General features: G+C 42.1%; 1 protein-coding gene and 1 long non-coding RNA gene across 5 annotated transcripts in view; one reads left to right on the forward strand and one right to left on the reverse strand.

Annotated features, from left to right (window-relative positions):
* On the forward strand, nucleotides 1–19,583 carry zmp:0000000529 (WD repeat-containing protein 20). 2 transcript variants are annotated; one of them, XM_050060914.1, is made up of 4 exons: nucleotides 2–1,147; nucleotides 5,900–6,082; nucleotides 6,873–8,282; nucleotides 9,647–19,583. In XM_050060914.1, exons 1-4 carry the CDS (start codon nucleotides 740–742, stop codon nucleotides 9,692–9,694), a joined length of 2,049 nt encoding a protein of 682 aa, XP_049916871.1. In that variant the 5' UTR covers nucleotides 2–739; the 3' UTR covers nucleotides 9,695–19,583. The 2 variants fall into 2 exon arrangements, with proteins under 2 accessions (XP_049916861.1, XP_049916871.1); XM_050060904.1 differs by lacking the exon at nucleotides 9,647–19,583 and having other exon boundaries at nucleotides 1–1,147; nucleotides 6,873–8,502.
* LOC126400465 (uncharacterized) overlaps nucleotides 8,164–19,630 on the reverse strand; it is a 17,609-nt gene continuing 6,142 nt past the window's right edge. For 2 of the 3 annotated variants that reach the window (XR_007570979.1, XR_007570978.1), the window contains exon 4: nucleotides 9,164–9,287. This is a non-coding gene — a long non-coding RNA (uncharacterized LOC126400465). Of the gene's footprint in view, nucleotides 8,301–9,163; nucleotides 9,288–19,630 lie in introns of those variants that run through there. The other variant, XR_007570977.1, reaches the window with a different exon arrangement.

Genomic DNA, 19,630 nt, shown 5'->3' on the forward strand with positions numbered 1-19,630 from the left:
GAATGCAATGAAAGGGATAAAGCAAATCAACTGGTGTGTGAGAGATATATATCAAAAGAGGCAGGGCGGGGGGCCCATGGAGACTGCTTATGCATGGGACCCAGAATTTGGTGCTACACCCCTGGGAAGAAGTATTCAGATTAATTAGGCTACTTCTACTAATACCAAGAAGCATAAAATGGAAGTGCAAATACTTAATCACAGTACTTGAGTAACTGTACTTACACCACCACTGACAGCATCATAGTGTTGTGTTTTCTTGACCATACACCATTTATTAAAGGTGTTGGTTTTGGTGTCACAGGGAGGTTAAATGAGGGGTAGATGAAGAATCCACCCAAGAAGAGAAAGACACCCTGTCCGGGGCCGGGTGCCCTCTCTTTACCCCCCGGTACATTAGTGGGAGTGCGCAGTGCCAGGCCGGGCCAGCAGCAGCAGCCGACGCATCATCACACGTACTTTACGCACACTGGATGAACGGAGGCAGAGACCCGGTCGAGGATGATGCTTACACCGGCTCAGAAGGGCTTTCTGTCGGGGTTTATTTACCAGGTGGCAGCGGTTTGGTCGCCGGTACTGGTGTAAAATGCACTGGAGCAGAGCGGGTGTGCTGGTCGGCCTAGCTGATCTCGGCTGCTCGGCTTCGCCTCTCCCATTTTTATTCTAGTACTTTTTTATTGTAGCGTTATTATTTCCAGGTCAAAATCTCAGTTTCCTGTGCGGCTTGTTTGTACTAAAAATGGCCGGAGATGGCGGCGCTCTGAAGGATATCAATGAGATTAAATCCCAGTTCCGGACCAGAGAGGGCTTCTACAAGCTGCTCACCCTCTCGGACTCGCAGCAGCGGGGCGGGCTGCCGCGGGGTCCGTCCGCCGGAGCCACGCTGGGCCCTGGGGCTGGACCCGGTCCGATACCCGGTGGAGGGGTCGGGCTGCTGCAGGGGCCCGGGGCTGCCGCCGCCGCTGCTGCCGCCGCCGCCTCCTCCTCTTCCAATGCCGCAGCCAACTCCTCTCCAGCGGGCTTCCTGCCGCCGGTCCGGGTCTCTATGGTCAAGCTGCAGCCCGAGGACCCGAGCGAGGAGTCGGAGCGGGTGTGCTTCAACATCGGCAGGGAGCTCTATTTTTACACGTACACCAACATCAAGAAGGTGAGCCTGTTCTCCTCCTCCTCTGTTAGCCAGGATGACAGATTGGATGGTCAGGGTTAGCTTAGCATGCTAGCCTGCCCTGCTAATATAACGTTGTTAGCTCTTATTTCATCGTGTTGTTACAGCGAGGCTGTTTGGCTGCTCGTGCTGCACATAGCAGGCGGACATGCACATGCTGGATCTTTATGCACTGCGACATGACACTTTGTGTGAATAGACAGTGAATGGTGCATCATGCAGGCGGATGCACGGTGCCAGTGGACGCTACAGGAGGGCAACAGTGTTACTACACGAGCAGGAAACAGACAGGAAGCCTCTGACAGAACACCATTCACTGCTGTTAACTGAAAAACAGTGTGAACTAAAAGCTGTTTATTCTCTCTTTATGCAGTCTGCATGTTAATATGAATATATGCTAGTCCCCAACAGTGGTGGAAAGTAACTACATGCACTCAAGTACAAATTGGAGGTACTACTTGTACTTTACTTGAGTATTCCTATTTAATGCATCTTTTTACTTAGACTCCCCTACATCTGCTGTAGTTACTTTTCAGATGGCAGTTTTTCTCCCCCTTCCTGTCTAGTGTAAACCATGTATCTCCAGATATGTTAATGCTGAATGTTTGTGATAAACTGAAGGATGAAGTGTAACTCTGTTGTTGAGAAAATCTACTTCTTAAGCAAAAGAAACTCTTCAGAAACCCTCTTGGATCAGCTGGAAAATGCATCGTCACAAAGCTAAAACAGGGCTGTTTTTCTGACACCATGAAAAGTTGACTTTTTAGGAATGTGTGGTTCTCACAGGACAGCTATGCTGCAATCATATGATGATCGTATATAATATAATGCATTGCTGTAGATTAAACTACCCAACAGTATATAAAGGAGTTAAAATGAGCACGACCTTAAACACATACAGCAGTAAGATTCAACATACACATCAATGCAGCAGTAATATTTATCCAGAAACATCAGATAGAATAGGAAAACACTGACAGGGAACATGCTGTGTCAGAGTTAAGTAAGACTGCAGAGGGCCCAAGGAAAACAGACTAACTCAATATTTAAAGCCCAGCTGCGCCGATGTGGTTTAATAATAGCTGACTGTTTTTATTTCTGCTAAAGGTCCAGCATTTAGGATTCAGGGAGGTTTAATGGCAGAAACAGAATGTAATATAATGAGTATGTTTTCTTTAGTGTATAACCCCTTGAAAATAAGAATCATGGTATTAATGTACTTTAGAATGAGCTGTTTATATCTGCAGTACATAGGGAGCAGGTCCTCATCTATGGAGATCGCCATGTTGCACTGACATGTTTCTACAGTAGCCCAGAACAGACAAACCAAACACTAGCTTTAGACAGTGCCATTCATGTTTTTGCAATTTTGTGTTGGCCACCATAGTTAATAGCCCCTCTGGAATGAGCTGCAATGGAAAGCATGTTTACCAATTTAAATCACTGGGTTTATTTGTTTTTCGAGAGGAAGAGACCTCGGCTTCTGGTAAAAAAACAAAAAATAAAAAAACCTGGAATTCTGGATCTTAAGGTATCAGAGAAAAAGGGTGAGCACACATTAGCAGGTGCTAGGCTCGTGGCACATCTCAAACATGCCAAACATCAGAGTAGCACTTATTTGTAACATGAAACTGCTTCATTCAGTGTTTTTACAGGTTAAAATCACAAAGTCCGTTTATTTCGGACAGGAAGAGACCTCTATGGATAATTTGGCTCCCAATAAAAACGTCCTGACCAATGCATACTGAAGGTATCCTAACCAAGAGTTCACGCTGGGGCAAAGTTTCAGCTGGTTGCAATCTGCAGTTCTCACAGCTAGATGCCAGTGAAACCTACACACTACTGATATCAAAACTCAGAATCCAGTGTTCAAATCAGAAATATTTCCAATGCTTTAACATATTCAGTTACAAAAATAATACCTCATACATGACAGAAATCTGACATTTGAAATCACTTGCCTGGTGAAGGGAGTATTATCTGCTTTTGTCCTCCGCTTTCTCCTCACACAGCTTGTTTTTAGCATTGCTAGCATACGCCAGGGATTCTTTTTAGAGAGCTGAAATTGCTTGGAGCAAGCTGCACCACTTGCTTCTTAATGAGGAATGCTAATAACCCATTTAGGAGGAACTGGAGGACAAATGTAAAAAGCTTCCCCTCCTCTAACGTGACATGGATCAATGAGGGAAGACGCTGTAACTGACTACCTTTTTAAAATGTCAAAGCTTCTCTTTGACTGCACACCGTCTGTCACACCTTTGAGATTCATCATTTTCTCTTTTGGAGGTCATAATGAAAGGACTCCACAAGTACAATAAAGTGAGTTAATTTGCCAGTAATTTGTGTCCTCGTGACAGATGCAGACATTTGTCGATGCACATGGCTTCTGCAGGAAATCACATGCAAACACATGCAACAGACTGAAGACACAGCCATCAGTATACTGTACATTCAGCATTCAGGCAGCGTGTAATTTATACTCCACATGCTCAAAATTCAGGGATTCACAATCTTATTTATGTCAAAGAACCTTGAGAGTAGATGTTGTTTGTTAAGTTTGTGCTCAGTCTCCCTGCCGACAACACAGTGAATGATTTCACTTTGAAATTCATCCTCCGACACATTTACATATCATCAGCAGGGATGCACCAATATGTTTTTTTTCTCTCCTGATACCAGAGGTGGGGCCAAGCTATTGTTTTGCAACTCACAAATAAATCTCAAGTCTTTGCACTCAAGTCGAGAGACAAGTCCCAAGTCAAGACAAGCATGTCTTGAATCAAGTCACAAGTCAAGACTGACAAGTCGCAAGTCATGTCCAAAGTCTTTGAGTCTTGAGTCCTAAACAAGTCATAATGCGCTTTTCACCAAATGTAATGCCAATATTAGATTTACAAAAATCATGAATGCAGCTGAATTAACCACAGAGATTATCTCTTTCTCTCCAAAACAAACAGACCAGCTGATTGCAACTGGTACCAGTTCAGTGGCCTAGTGGTAGAGTGTCCGCCCTGAGACTGGGAAGTCGTGGATTCGATCCCTGGCCGGGTCATACCAAAGAGGGATCAGTGGGACTTTAACTTTAACTTTAAAAACACTGAATAAAGCAGTTTAATGTTACAAATCAGTGTTTCTCCCATTCTGTTTTGCACATTCCAGACTTAATGTGTGCTCACCTCTTTAGATATAAACGGCTCATTCTAAGATAACAAAAACACAACAATTATAATATTTTCATGTGCTTATACATCAAATATTATAGTTATTATATCATATTCAATTTTCTGCCAATATATTTCCCTAAATCCAGCACGCTGGACCTTTAATATTAGCCATGTTTCGCTGGTCTTTGTGCAACTTCAAATGTCGGCACAAAGTTGGGAGTTGGTGCATCTTCATCTGTAATTTTCAACCTGAACTTTTTACATACTGCAGTTTATTTCTTGTTGACCAACCTTTAGTTTTGTACACAAACAAAATTATCATTGGTATCATCTATTTCAGGGGGTACTCAGTAAAGTAACGTTAGTTCTTCATGGTTCGCTCCTGCAACTTGATTAGATGCTGTCGGATTGGTTCAAACAAAGTGGATCTGAAGAATTACGTGTCGACTTGCTGGGGATGAATAGCGTTAATGTTAGAGTCAGGAAATGAAGGGAACCTAATTTATTCATAGCACACATTTTGATTTTTTTACTTTTTAAATTTTGGGCTTGGGGGAAGGTATCAAGTATTCACTGGTGTTAAAGTCAAAGTCAAGTTGCAAGTCATCAAATTTGTGACTCGAGTCTGACTGTATTCAAAGTCATATGACTCAAGGTCCACACTTCTGCCTGATACTAACTCTGATACCTAAAGACAAGTATGAACCAATACCTGCTATGTGGTGACGTATAAGCAGTGGTGGATTGTAAGTACATTACTATTTGTAGTATTTGTACTTTTCTTGAATATTTCCATTTCTTACTTTTTACTCCACTATATTTGTCTGATCGTAACATTTTGAGTGTAAATTAGTTTAATTGGGCATGATGAGTATATTCTTTTATCAGAGTCATGTAGGGCTTATTTTTGCTTTTTAACTGATGGGGTCTCTACAAAACAAGCATGTTCCCTTACATCTGGAGTATGATTTGTAGGCATGGGCATCTCTGTAGCACCACTGTGTTTCATTCATAATGGTATATGTTGTGACACATTTTTCCTTGATCAAAAGTTGCAGCTCCTGCAGTTTGGATATTGCACTCCGTCATATTGTGATTTCCATAATATTTTGATTAATGGTGCAGCCCTACAGTAGTTTCATGGTTGATTGTGAGCAGCTCTAGAAAGAAACCCTTTACTCCTTGAAAATGTGTTTCTGTCAGACTCTGCTGTAGCTGCTGTGACATGTGTCGATGTAACTTTATGTCACCTTTGATGATCATTTGTCAAAATAGAAATAACCACTGGTGGAAAAAGTATTCAGATCATTTATTCAAGTAAAAGTGCTCATACCACACTGTGAGAATACTCCACTACAAGTTGGGGACCAAAATGTCCCCAGGAGTAGCTGCACAATGTTTGACAACCATCTTTTAATGTGGATTCAGATTAATCATGTGGAACAAATGAAATGCATTTAAGGGCCTCTGAACACCCCTGAAACTCAGTTTGTGAACCTTCACTCTTATTGGCTGATGTTTTGCTGTTGCATCATGGTCCCCTTTCTTTTTCCCTCCGTCTCGTCTGCAGGCTGTCGACCTCAGTAAGCCCATAGACAAGAGGATCTACAAGGGGACTCAGCCAACATGTCACGACTTCAACCAGTACTCAGCCACAGCGGAGAGTGTAGCTCTCATTGTGGGTTTCTCAGCCGGACAGGTCCAGTATCTCGACCCCATCAAGAAGGAAACCAGTAAACTCTTTAATGAGGAGGTATTACATCTGTGTGTGTGTGTGTGTGTGTGTGTGTGTGTGTGTGTGTGTGTGTGTGTGCTCTTTCCTCTGTGTTGTTTTAGTGACAGCTCTGTGTGTTGTTGTGAATAATGCCTGCTCCTATACAACACAACTAATTTGTCATTCTTGATTATTATTATTATATTATTATTGATTTTTTTTTTTTTTTTGCCTTAGTTTGGATGCTGTGATGTAGCTGGGATGTCTTTAACACTGTCCCTTTAACATTCTTTTACTGTGTTGAACTGAACTGCCTCTTTCTCTTTAATGGGATTCACAATTAAATTAGGAGATTGTGTGTGTGTGTGTGTGTGTGTGTGTGTGTGTGTGTGTGTGTGTGTGTGTGTGTGTGTGCATGAATGTGTGTGTGCATGAAGGCAGACTTTGTGTTTGGGTGTCTACTGAATTTTTTCACCTCCCTGGGATTTGCTTCTCTTAATGTTTTTCTTTCCTCATCATCCACCCCTCAGTTTTCTCTCTATGTTGGTTTGGGTCTGTCTCTGCTGCAGCTTGTTTCTTCTTCCCTGCAGACCCTTTCTCTCTCGTCCCATGCCTCCTTTCTGCATATGCAGTAGTTTTCATTTTTTAAGATCACACATGAGGTGACTTGACACAGCATCCACATAAAAGCAGAATAAAATCGAAGTATTTGTAATGTTTTCATTTTTACTCTTTTCTCACCTGTTTCTCTGATCTTTCAATCTCCTCGTCCACCCTTCTCTTCACGCCTTCATCTTTTTCCCCCCTCCACCTCCTTCCTGTTTTCCAGAGGTTGATAGACAAATCCAAGGTGACGTGTCTAAAATGGCTTCCCAAGTCAGAGAACCTATTCCTGGCCTCCCATGCCAGTGGCCACCTCTACCTCTACAACGTGGACCACCCGTGTGGCACCACAGCCCCACAGTACTCTCTGCTGCGGCAGGGAGAAGGTTTTGCCGTCTATGCCTGCAAAACCAAGACGCCGCGCAACCCGTTGTTAAGGTGGGCCGTTGGTGATGGAGGCCTCAACGAGTTTGCTTTCTCCCCTGATGGCATGCACGTGGCGTGTGTGGGCCAGGATGGCTGCCTGCGCGTCTTCCACTTTGACTCAATGGAGCTGCAGGGGGTGATGAAGAGCTACTTCGGTGGGCTGCTGTGCGTGTCGTGGAGCCCAGATGGGAAATATCTTGCCACGGGTGGAGAGGATGACCTCGTCACCGTCTGGTCATTTGCGGAAAGCCGTGTGGTTGCAAGAGGTCATGGCCACAAGTCTTGGGTCAATGTGGTGGCGTTTGACCCCTTCACGACTTCCCTGGAAGATGAGGAGCCTATGGAGCTCAGTGGCAGCGAGGAGGACCTCCACCAGGGAGCACCAAACAACTCCATGCACTTCGGCCGGGTCCGAACAAGCAGCACGTTGTCGCGTCTTTCTCGGCACAGCTCTAAAGGTGGCGGTTCGGCAGCAGTCACATATCGGTTTGGCTCTGTGGGGCAGGACACCCAGTTCTGTCTGTGGGACTTGACGGATGACGTGTTATACCCACGCCTGCCGCTGTCCCGCGCCTTTACTAACACTTTTGGGCCCTCGCTGTCCAACTCTGGCAGCGGGGTTGTCAACAGCACTTCAGGTGGGGGAGGAAGTGGAGCGGTTGAGGGGCACCATCACCCGCCTAACACTAACACCGGCACCACCAACCCACCAACGCTCCCATTACCGCTTCCTCGCTCCCTTTCTCGCTCCAACTCTCTGCCCCACCCTGCCGTGGCAAATGCCTCCAAGGGCCAGGGTGCCTCGGAGGGCGGCGGGGGAGGTGGAGGGGGAGGAGGGACCAGCGGCGGAGGAAACAGCACCCCATTCAGCATCGGCCGCTTTGCCACGCTGTCACTACAGGAGCGCAAGTCGGACAAGTCCGGTTGCAGTGGTGGGGTGGAGAAGGAGCACAAGAGGTACCACAGCCTGGGCAACATCAGCAAAAGCAACGACAAGATCAACGTGGCGCCGAGGAGCAACCGACTGGACGCTGCCAAGGTCCTGGGCACCACGCTGTGCCCACGCATGCACGAGGTGCCGCTGCTGGAGCCGCTGGTGTGCAAGAAGATTGCACATGAGAGGCTGACCGTCCTGGTGTTCATGGACGACTGCATCATCACAGCCTGCCAGGAAGGTCTCATCTGCACCTGGGCACGGCCTGGGAAGGCGGTAAGTCTTCAGTTAACTCTGTCAGTAGAAAAAACATTGGATTATGTAATACATTTAACCTTTGTCTACATCAAACAAGTACTTTTTATGATCAAAGATTAAGGCCCTCATCAGACAGAGCGTGTTCTATAGGTTACAAAACGTCCAAACCTTTTTGTTGAAGTCTGCCCCGATCAGACAGAGTGTTTTTGGCAGCTTGTTGCGTCTTCTTTTTTTTTTTTTTTTTCCTTTTCTTTTTTTTTTTTTTATTGTCGCAAAGCAACCACCAAATCACCTGTTCTTAGCTTAACCACTGTTTTGCTGTGTGGGCACATGAGACTCTCAGACAGAAGAGAAATCACAGGGAGTACCACCAGTTCGTCCAGGAGCTTCGCCCTCATGATGCTTGGTGTTTTAGGATGAGTCGGGACAATTTAACACTCTGCTGTAAAATGGGAAACTGGCCTAATTACAGTTGGTTAAACATTAGAAAGTAGTTGAGGCTCCAGTTTGTTAAGATATGTCTTGCAGTTTGCCTAGGGTGACGCTGAAAGTAAGCTCACTTTAGCTTAACATTGTACACTATCACTTGTCACCACCACTAAAAGCTCGCCTCTAAATTGGATTGGACACTGGGGAAAAGAAAACCAATGATGTCGTGACTTTTTTCTACTTGAGGTGTTGAGGGCATTACTGCAAAAACACGAGGCCTATAGAGTGGGAAACTGTGAGGAGCTCAGCAATGAAAATGCCGCTAGCAAAACGCTTCACTGTCATTGAAAAAAATTTAAAAAAGGATGCTAAAACGAGCTCTGTCTGATTGGGGCCTAATGGTGTTTATTGATTTGTTGATTTATCATTTAGTCTATTAAATGTCAGTGAATAGTGAAAGTACAGGTGACCTGGGAGAGTGTGCGCCCCATGTAGGCTGAGTCATTGGTACCGGCATGGGTTCAAAACCCTCCTGCTGTCCTTTGCTGTGTGTCATCCTCTCTCTTCCCCCTTACCTGCTGCTCTCCAGCTGCTCTGTAATAAAGGAAATAAAAAACCATAAAAAAACATCTTTCAAACATCATCTCAAAAATAAATAGTGACAGTAGAGTAAAGTAAAGGATCTGAACACTTCTATCCAGTTCAATATTACTCAAAGCTGATAGGTTCAGTGATATTTTGCAAACATTTTTTTCACTGCAGGTCAGTAATCTGTTTGTTTTGAGCAAACCTTTTTCTAGATATTTCAGACTACAAGAAATGACTCAACAGTTGGAGATGATTTCACCTCTCTTCTTCTGAGGAACGAAGGCTTCTTATCTTCCTGCACAGACTTTCTTGGTCTGATTGTCTCTAGTGTCTAACTTTCCTTTATGTTTTGTCTCTCTGTTCAGAACTTGACAGCACAGAACGGGAACTCTCCGAGCGGCACGGTGGTATAGCTGGGGGAGAAGCTTTGCACTCATCCACTCATCATTTCAAATTAGGGGCCAACAACCAGAGACCGCACCCTACCTACCACTGCAGTATTATACCATCAGTATAACCCTCTGTACCCACCACCACCACCACCCAAACCCTGCTCCCTTCTGATTTCACTCTCAGGGCGGCCAGTTTGGTGGGAAACACTTCCTGAATCATCAAACTAACTTTACTTCATCAGATTTATAGACTTCAGAAGCTAGCTGGCAGTTGTGGGAACAACTACAAAAGCTTGAATGTAGCAAAGATGCTAGCTAGCTATCTATCAGCTAGTTAGCCATTAGCTCTGCTTAGACTAGGTTCTGGTAGCTAGCACGACATGGCCAAAAGTATGTGCACACCCCTTAAGTCGGGGTTTTTATTGTTTGGGTGAAGCCCCTTTGGTCGTTTTTTCATTACCATAGCGATGTCAATTGGAATATAGTCGCAGCATAACGAATTACCAGTCCCTCCAGGATGTTGTGATGTTGCGCTGCAACAACTACAGCAAATTCAGCCCCGTTCTCTTTCTTTCTCTTTCATATCTGGGACAGAGTCACACTCACACAGTGACACAGCTAACATCACCCAAACGAGTCGAGCTGTTTTGGTGTTGGTGTGAGTTTGTTTGGACCGTTTAATGGCTCGGTGTTGGACGTTAGCTGCTGCTGATGTGTTAGCTTGTGCTAACCAGTCAGAGAGATCAGGAGGAGAGAGGTTCAAGGAGACGGGCCTTCAGTAACAGCTGATAGACAGCAGTTGGCTGTCAGTATCGCAACTATTTATGCAATTTTAACTTGCCCCTGTGATTTCAGAATTTTTTTTTATAAAAGCACATAAAAACATCACAATTTAATAGAAAAGCTGTTGTGATCCCCGAAATAGCCTGCGAAATTTTAGAGGGAGTAAATTACATAGGGTGTAGGGTCTATTTTGTCTGATACGCACCATGCTGTTAACTCTGATTGGTCAGAATCTGCACGCATGCAAGAGAAGTTTATAAGACTAGTGCTGCCGTATTGCTATGCATGATTGAAAGAGGAAAGTGAATTTTTGAGAGAAACTGGTGCCTAAAAACAATAGCACGTCAGCCATCTGGCAGTAATTTTGATACAAGAGAGATGATGTGGCACAAGCACAGCAACTGTGCAAGTCTGAGTCAAGGACTGAGTCCACTTAAATATCTGCCCATTTATTGCAAGTGATATTACAATATTCAACAGTGTTGACAGACATTTTCCTCAGATTGTACAGCCCTACAGCATACAGTTATATTTAAGACAACAGTATATTTTAGACATTTGGGATTATAGGTTTTAAAAATCTGGTGGGAAGCCGCCTTAGAGGAGTAGAAGCTTATCATAGCAGCAGATTAATGCTCAAGATTTTGGAAGAACATGTTCAATAATCACATATAGGTGTAATGTTGTGTCCACATACCTTTGGCCATATAATGTAGTTAAAACTTTGATTGTTATCTGCCCCACAAAGGCAACAGTAGTAATTATTTTAGCGTTGTTTTTTTTTTCCTGTTAAAATTTAGATCCACAGATTCTACTACAATTCAGTACTATTATCTACACATCAAGTACAAAGATGAAGTGTTTTTTCTAAGCAACTAAATAGACATAAATGGCATCCTGATTAAATAGACAACCCCAATTCCCAAAAAGTAGGGACTATGTATACAACGGAAATAAAAACAGGATGTAATGACCTGCAAATCCTTTTCGACCTTTATTCAATTAAATACAGTACAAAGACAAGTTGTTTAATGTTCAAACTGATTCAAACTTTACTGATTTTTGTAAATATACACTTGTTCTGAATTTGATGCCTGCAACATGTGTCAAAAAAAGTTGGGACAGGAGCATGTTTAGCACTGTATTACATCTCCTTTTCTTTTGACAGCACTCATTAAGTGTTTGGGGACTGAGGACACTGATTGTTGAGGTTTTGACAGTGAAGTTTTTTCCTCAAGATTCACCACCACAATCTTGAAGATTTAAAAACTGTCTGTTGAAAGAATGGGTCAAGATCCCATCTGAACACTGAGAGAAAAGTGTTTTTATACAGGGAGCATCTTGAAGCTGGCATTGCAAACAAAAGCTCCTTTTGCACTGCCTGTTCAAGGCAGGAAATATACGCTGTTACGCCACCTTGCCAGTCATTTTTAAAGGGATGACTGCAGAATGGGGGACAGATTTGTCTCACCTTTAAGCCAGGAGTGAAGTAGTAACAGCACTAAAATAGGGTCTGTGTAAAAGAGAGAGCTGGCAGGACGGGATCATTGACGTGACAGGTGTGATGTTTTGACGACCTGTTATGTGTGAGACCCATCGCCGGGAGATTTAAAAAGCAGCTGATAGTAGTTAGCAACTAACTCGAAGTCTAACATTGGCTGAAAATGTCTGCAAATTGGGAAAACAATGAGGTCCAGGAGCTCCTTGCCCTCCGAGCAGAAATAGTAAATGATTGTTATTGCCATATATTATGTGTCAAACAAGATGCAGACGCTGTGGTGTTTCTTGTCACACTCGTCATGGCTCTTTTGTGTTTGCGATGCAGGCATGCTTTAATAGAATAGATGGATTTAGAATATGTCAAATGAAAAAAAAAATTATGTGTTGAATACTTCCCCTGACTGTATGCCAAAAGGGATTTGCAGATAATTGCATTCTGTTTTTATTTACACAGTTTCCAATCTTTTTTGGAATTGGAGTTCTAAAACTCAGAGGAAAATGTAGGTTGTTGTTAGCAGTCAGCCACTTCAACCAAGTCAGTTTAACTCACACTATGGTTAGTTTCACCTGTCAGTATTTTGAAACATGAAGTAACTTTAGATTCACATGGCAGCACTTAATCCTTCACATCTGAAATGTCTGATTCCTGATGTTATTATGGTGGTCTGCAGTAGGACAGAGCTACAACATACTTCAGGAAGAGTTTCCCATCTCGTGCCACTGTGGAAGTTTATTCCCAGTGCTCCGGCCCTCTGCCATCACCACGCCCTTCCGTGATTCTCTGCAGAAAGACTGCATCACACAAACAGAGAACGTTTATCCTTCCCATCTGCAGCCCCGAAGCAACAAGGAGTGAGCAGCAGGCTTCATTTGTCCTCCACCCGATCCCTCCAGTTTCCCCTTCATGCAAAAGACACTGCAAATGCCACGGCCATTGTATTTAAGTTATTTATTTTATCACAAGACTGTGTAGTAATTTATAATGTAAATATTGAAAATACTCTATAAATACAAAAAGGACAAACATGTATGGAAATAATGACTTGACAGCAAGGAAGAAAAAAAGAGGAAAGATGAAGAATATTAATATATGAAGATCCTTCTATTGTACATAGCAACCACAGTTAAAAAATGAATGTCTGCTGTTTTAGGGAACTTGAAGATGTCAATGTGTTTTTATTTCGTGTGATAGAGTTTCTCCAGTTTGTCTCTGAAAGCGAGCTGGCGGAAGCATTTTGGGTCCAGTGTGGCAATTTAGAGAGAGAGAGACTGACCCGAGTCGAGCACAGAGAGGCTGCTAGCTGTACATGTCAGCTGACTGTCCCACTTCATAGCTCTGAACAGTACTAATGCTCCTGAACATCATGTGCGGATAAACAGCATCTTAACGAACAAACATACACTCTTGCACATTCCGAACGATGACACACACACACACACACACACACACACACACGCAATCCCCTTATGGTGTAGCATCATATTTACTGTATCTTCATTCCTGTTGCACCTGAATTGCCTCTTGCAAGAATTTGCACATACAATAAATCCACAGTCCATCCTGAGCTGCCACAAGTGACACAGTGGGTGTTGTTGTCTTGTCTGATCTGTGCAGAAACATAACCCACAGCGATTCACTGGATAGTTTTGGTACAGGGGATTTAAAAGATGTACATCTTCTGTGTCAAGTTTGGATTTTTCTTCTTTGCAGTTTTGATTCCAGTGCTTATTGAATCTTTGTTCAGATTCTTGACATAATTTTTAGTATAAGAAAAGAAATCAAAATATGTCAGAAGCAAAAGCACCTGTCTTCTTTGGCAAATTTTTTTGGGCTGCCTGCCATAAACCTGCTGCAAGGTATTTTGAGATAGAAGGTAAAATAAAGAACGCAAAATATTTTTCCCTCTGGCCATGCAGAAGTTGAAGGTCCAGTGTGTGGGATTTAGGGGGATATATTGACAGAAATGGAATATAATATAATCAGTATGTTTTCTTTAGTGTATAATCACCTGAAAATAAGAATCATCATGTTTTCGTTACCTTAAGATGAGACATTTATATTACATATGTACGGATATGGCCGTTGCCATCTTGCACTGATGACATCATTTGGAGCCAGAGTCTGCGCAGTAGCTATCTCTGTGGCACTGTGTTCCCACCCATGCACTTATCCAATCAATTGCAAGCAGTGCCATTAAACGCAAGCGCACCAGCTGGCACACACGGGTGTCAGCGATGACGTCACACCCCCTTTTTATTGCGTCAAAATCTAATTAAAACCAAACCAAAAGAAAAACAAACATCAGTGTGATAAGAACTACCTAAAATGACAAAAACAAATTATTTTACATGTACTTTGATCTTTTAGTTTGGCCCATGTTCCATCAGCCAACATGGAGGGGGCGGGGTTTATAACCTGTACTGCAGCCTGTCACCAGAGGGCGATCGGAATGTTTTGGCCGTGGATGTATAGAGAGAGCCTGAAACAAAAATGGTTCAACTGCCGCATATAATATTACATAGATAATTGGCACTGCCTCTGCACTGTGTGGCTCATAGAACAGGTGCACCAGAGACTTCCACTGGCCGAGCAGGCTACTTCAGGTTAGGCAATCCACCAACTTGAATTGGGATAGAATGATTTAATCTTTTGGCTCTTCAAGGCTTTCCAAATGTTATCAGACCTAATGGATTAAATCCTGATAGTGAAACAAGTCACTCTTTTGGGCCCAGTGACATCATGTGACAGATGTAATTCCAATGTTAGAACACTATGAAAAATGTCTTCAAAGCCTGGCACATTTCCTGGGGGCGCTGTTTTAGCTTCACTTTTGGGGAGCTGTCATACCGTCCATCACTGTATATCGTCTCAGCTTTACTTAGCAAATGTTTGCATGCTAACATGCTAAACTAAGATGATGTAAACATTAAACATCAGCATGTTAGAATCGTCATGATGAGCATGTTAGCATGCTGATATTAGCATTTATCTAATTATTTAGCTTATTTTTTGGATTAATCTCCAAACGCCAATAGAGAAATCCCTTTGGCTTTTTGAGGAGGAAACCACGGCAACACTAACTTCCGCATTGGCTTACAGAAAAACATCATCTCTGTGGCACTTTATATTCTGGAACCAGGCTACAGACTTCCTCCTGTAGGAATGATTTTAAATTAACTCAACCTATTCTAACTTTTGTCACACTCATATTGTAAACATGGTACATATGTGATAGTGTTGTATGTTTCCACAAAGCACTTTAAATAAGAAGTAATTGGTCGTTGTAAATTTGGAACTGGTATGAAGTTAGATATAGTTCTTGACACCTAACTGTATGTCTTGCTAATCAACACACCTGCACCCCAAACCATTTCTGTCCATCTCTAAACCATCAGCCAGAGGGAAAGGTCTACAGATGTGTTCCCCAGGATCTGCCTGTTTTGTATCTTGGACCATAAAAAACTTCTGACTCCTGTCTTACATGTACGATCGTCCAGTGCCAATTTGAAGCTCACAATGCAGTAGGCCGGCAGTATTTTTATCAGTTATAGAGTTTCCTGTCTGAAGATACATCCTATTAATAGCAGAGCAACTTCCAGCACTGCAGAAGCACAAGGTTATGCCCTTGTAGCAGCAGACAAACCACCTTCGCACTGTTTTGGTCGTCTTTGTTGTCATAGCAACAGCATGTCTGCTGCTGAGTGTGTCTTGAATGAGCTTATGGGCTCTGGGGTCAATCTTGGCTTTAAGGCCAAATTAATGCTTCATCACGATGGAGACACTGGATCTGCTCAGCCCTAAAATATCACACTTCAACAAACTTCTTCCATCTGCCAAGCATGAACTCCAGGTTGGAATTTCTTTGGTTTTCATTGTTCAGGAAGTTTTTACCGGAAGCTGAATTATCCACAGGTGATTAAAACTGTTATAGAAACTGAATAAAGCAGTTTCATGTTACAAATTAGTGTGTCTCTAGATGGGCTGCTAGTCCAGCACCTGCTAATGTGTGCTCACATTATTTCTCTGAAAACTTTAAGATCCCGATGTTCAAGAGGTTTTTATCAGGAGCCGAATTATCTGCAAAGGTCTCCTTCTCTCTAGAACAAATCGACCTGATGATTTAAACCAGTAAAAACACTGAATAAAGCAGTTTCGTGTTAAAAATCAGTTTTCCCAATACTGTTCAGCTCACTGCAGAGGAGCTGCGAACTATGGTGACCAACGCAAAAATGCAAATGGCCCTATTTAGAGCCAGTGCTTGGTTTGTCCATTTTGGGCTACTGTAGAAACATGGAGGTGCAACATGGTGGACTCCATAGATAAGGACCTGCTCCCTGTGTAGATATAAACGGCTCATTCTAAGGAAACAAAAACACAGCCATTCTTATTTTCAAGTGATTATACACTAAAGAAAACATACTTATATTATATTCCATGTCAATATATCGCCCTAAATGTTACAAACTGGACCTGTAAGACACATTCTGATCACAAGTTGACGGAATACAGGTGTAAATGCATCTTGAATTAATGTCTCAGGCCACACCCGCAGGCCGTCAGGCATTTATTTGCCCACATTTGTTGTTTGTGAATGCAAATGTGTGCCTGACTGCATTAAAGTCAGTATATTATTATTCACACCACATGCAAAACCTTCCAAACTCCAAGTGAGTTATCATCTCTCTGTACCTCTTTATCTCTCTCTCACATATTTACCTCCTCTATTTTTTTGTTTTTCCCTTCATAACATCACAGTCCTCTTCTTTAGCTCTACAATACATCTAAATGCATATGTGTATTTTCACATTTTTAATGCAGATGAACATGTTACATGAGCATGGCCCTGGATTTTCCTCAAAATATACTCAACGTTAAGTCTTATATAAGGTGAAAATGTGAAACACTTGAATTATGTTGCACAAGCTGTTTGAAGGGATCTGATAGGCTTAGATGTGTGAACTTCCATAGTTTAAGAGAAGACTGATATGAAATACAGGATCCAACTAATTGAGAATACTTTACCAACATTTTTACAATCATTTCTTTTACCAGCTGAATATGCAAGTACACATTCCCTCAGGCACCAGAAACAGAAAAATGATGGTTGTGCTGCTGAACTAAAAGGCTAGAATAAAAGCGGATGGGCAGATATCAGTCCATATAAACCACTTCTATGCTTGTATGTCACATTTAAAACTGATTATTTCAGATATAGAAAGAAATCTACATTTTCCCACATACTGTAATTTGTTTTGTGTTATTGGAGTCACCACAAACCTCCAATCACTATTTGACATTTTTAAGCCGCTCAATCAAATGTCACTGTGGGTTAATCATGTAGAGAAGGGACCTGGTGTACAGCTCTGCTTAGCTTCAAGTGAAATCACTTTATAAGTCTGGATGTAGTAGGACAATAATGACATCATAGGTGGCTGTAGTTTGATGAGCAAGTTGGTTTATAATGAAGCAGAGATGATTATCAGAAAATATCAGAAGTTAATATGAAGGTGGTCAGAGGCAGGATCGCTCACTGGGCTCAAAACAATGTTTAACTCGACAAATAATGTTACATGATTCTTGCTCTTTTGGAAAATCCTGCATTATAGGAATACTCCTCAACAAAGTGAGCATCTGTTAATCAGTTGGTCATGCTGTGTTACATCGAATTTGGAGACCTCCACAGAAAAAGGCGAACATTTTGATTTATTGATTGATTGGGGACCAACTTTAACAACTTTAAAACCATGTCAAAACATCTGTTTACAAGCTCTCACACAACTCATGCAGTATAATCCAAGTCTCATTCATCCAGTCATATGTTCAGTACTTCCCAAATACATGCATTTTTAGCCCGTTTTCATTCCCAACTCATCAAATACCCCCACTTTTTGAGTGATCTTGGCGTCAGATACCGATGCACTGAAGCAGCATTTGCAGCAGTATGATACACACCGGGCAGCAGCAGTTGTTGATGCAGCAAACAAAAACCAAAGCAGTCAAATACCACCACTTTGTCAGTGGATGTCCATGTCAGACAATGACGCACAAGGGCACCTTTTGCGGCGTGGGACATGCAATGACCATTGGCAGTTTGTAACGCTGCCGGCAACCACCATAGCATAAAGAGCAAGAAACTCTGTATTGGATAGGCAGGTCAAACAAACTCCGGACTTTCACCCTGGAGCCCGCTGTTTTTTTCTCCTGTGAAACCAAAAGTTGGTGAAGTTATTTTAATAACAATGTAGTGTGCTAATATGTGTAGCATTCTAAAGTAGTGATGTATGTCACATGATGTTCTAACAATATGATGAAAAACTTTTCTTATTTAACGCCACACCATGATGTTTTTTTCAAAACCTAACCACAGACTTTGTTGCCTAGACTTAACCACAGACTTTTGTTAAACATAAAAAATTAAGTGTTTTCCCTACATTGTAGGTTTATTTTGAAAAAAGACTGTATGAGCAGAAACTGTACATTTCCTGTGAAAACAGAAGTGTGTTTTGAAAAATTACAACGCAGGTGTAAATTGTAAACATGCATGTCATGTTTTGACGTTTAGGTTCACTGACAAAGTGGCGGTATTATATGAGATGGAATAAGACTGTGTTGGCATTTTCTCAGCAAAATGTATGCTCTTCTTAAAGCCAGACTCCACTAAGGTTTACTAATGAAAATGCATGTATTTGGGAAGTACTGAGCATACAACTGGATAAATGAGGCTTGGTGTGTGTGTGTGTTTGTAAAAGGATGTTTTGAATGCCATCATACAATACGAGACTTCATTCCCAACGCAAGAAATTCTTACTTGAACACAACAAATAGAAGATTCAGATAGAGCAGAGGTGAACCACTGTGTTATTGTTTCACCATCAAGCTAAAGCTAACAGAAGAAATGACAGACAAATGGCAGGTGATAGCAGTAATTTGACTGTAGAAGCACTAAACTTAACAAAAGTACTGATCACAGGAGCAGCTGTAGTTCCACACAGCCGACCACACCCAATAATTCGCCTCTCACGTATACAAATGTCTGGGCCCAGGCTGTCTATGAGCAGAAAGTACAAAACTAACAAGGGAACAAATATTCCATGTATGTCGTGATCATTTTATGTGACCTGTCAGGCTGAAACAAAACATTTTATTTAAGCTTTTTCCTTATTTCTTTCTGTGTGTTTGTGTGTGTGTATAAAATGCATTCACTATGATCACCATACAGTTACCACAAGCACGGACCCACACACACACACACACACACACACATGCTTTCACACACTTTATGCCTGTTCTGGTGGGAGTTATAACAGCAGATGACGTCACTGTATCCAGTTTGTATATGGAGATCTGTTATTAAAACGTTAAACCTGAATCAGTCATGTGTGTGTCCTGTTATATATCATCAGAACATTACACCAGTTCAATATCAGTTCATATCTAATAAACAGCATCACTGACCATCAGTGGTGGAATGTATCCAAGTACATTTATGTAATGTTGCAATGCCAAAACAGATTGCTTTTATATTCTATTTTTATTGCAAAATTAAAAGCCTACAGCAACTTTGGGTGGCAATTGAAATGAACCATTAAATATAAATACCCAAGGTCTGTAAAATTTTGATCATATCATTTAAGTTTGGAAACAGCTGCCACTAGGTGACAGCACCAAACCAC

This window comes from Epinephelus moara, chromosome 2 (assembly GCF_006386435.1).
Source record: "Epinephelus moara isolate mb chromosome 2, YSFRI_EMoa_1.0, whole genome shotgun sequence".
Classification (NCBI taxonomy): Eukaryota; Metazoa; Chordata; class Actinopteri; order Perciformes; family Serranidae; genus Epinephelus; species Epinephelus moara.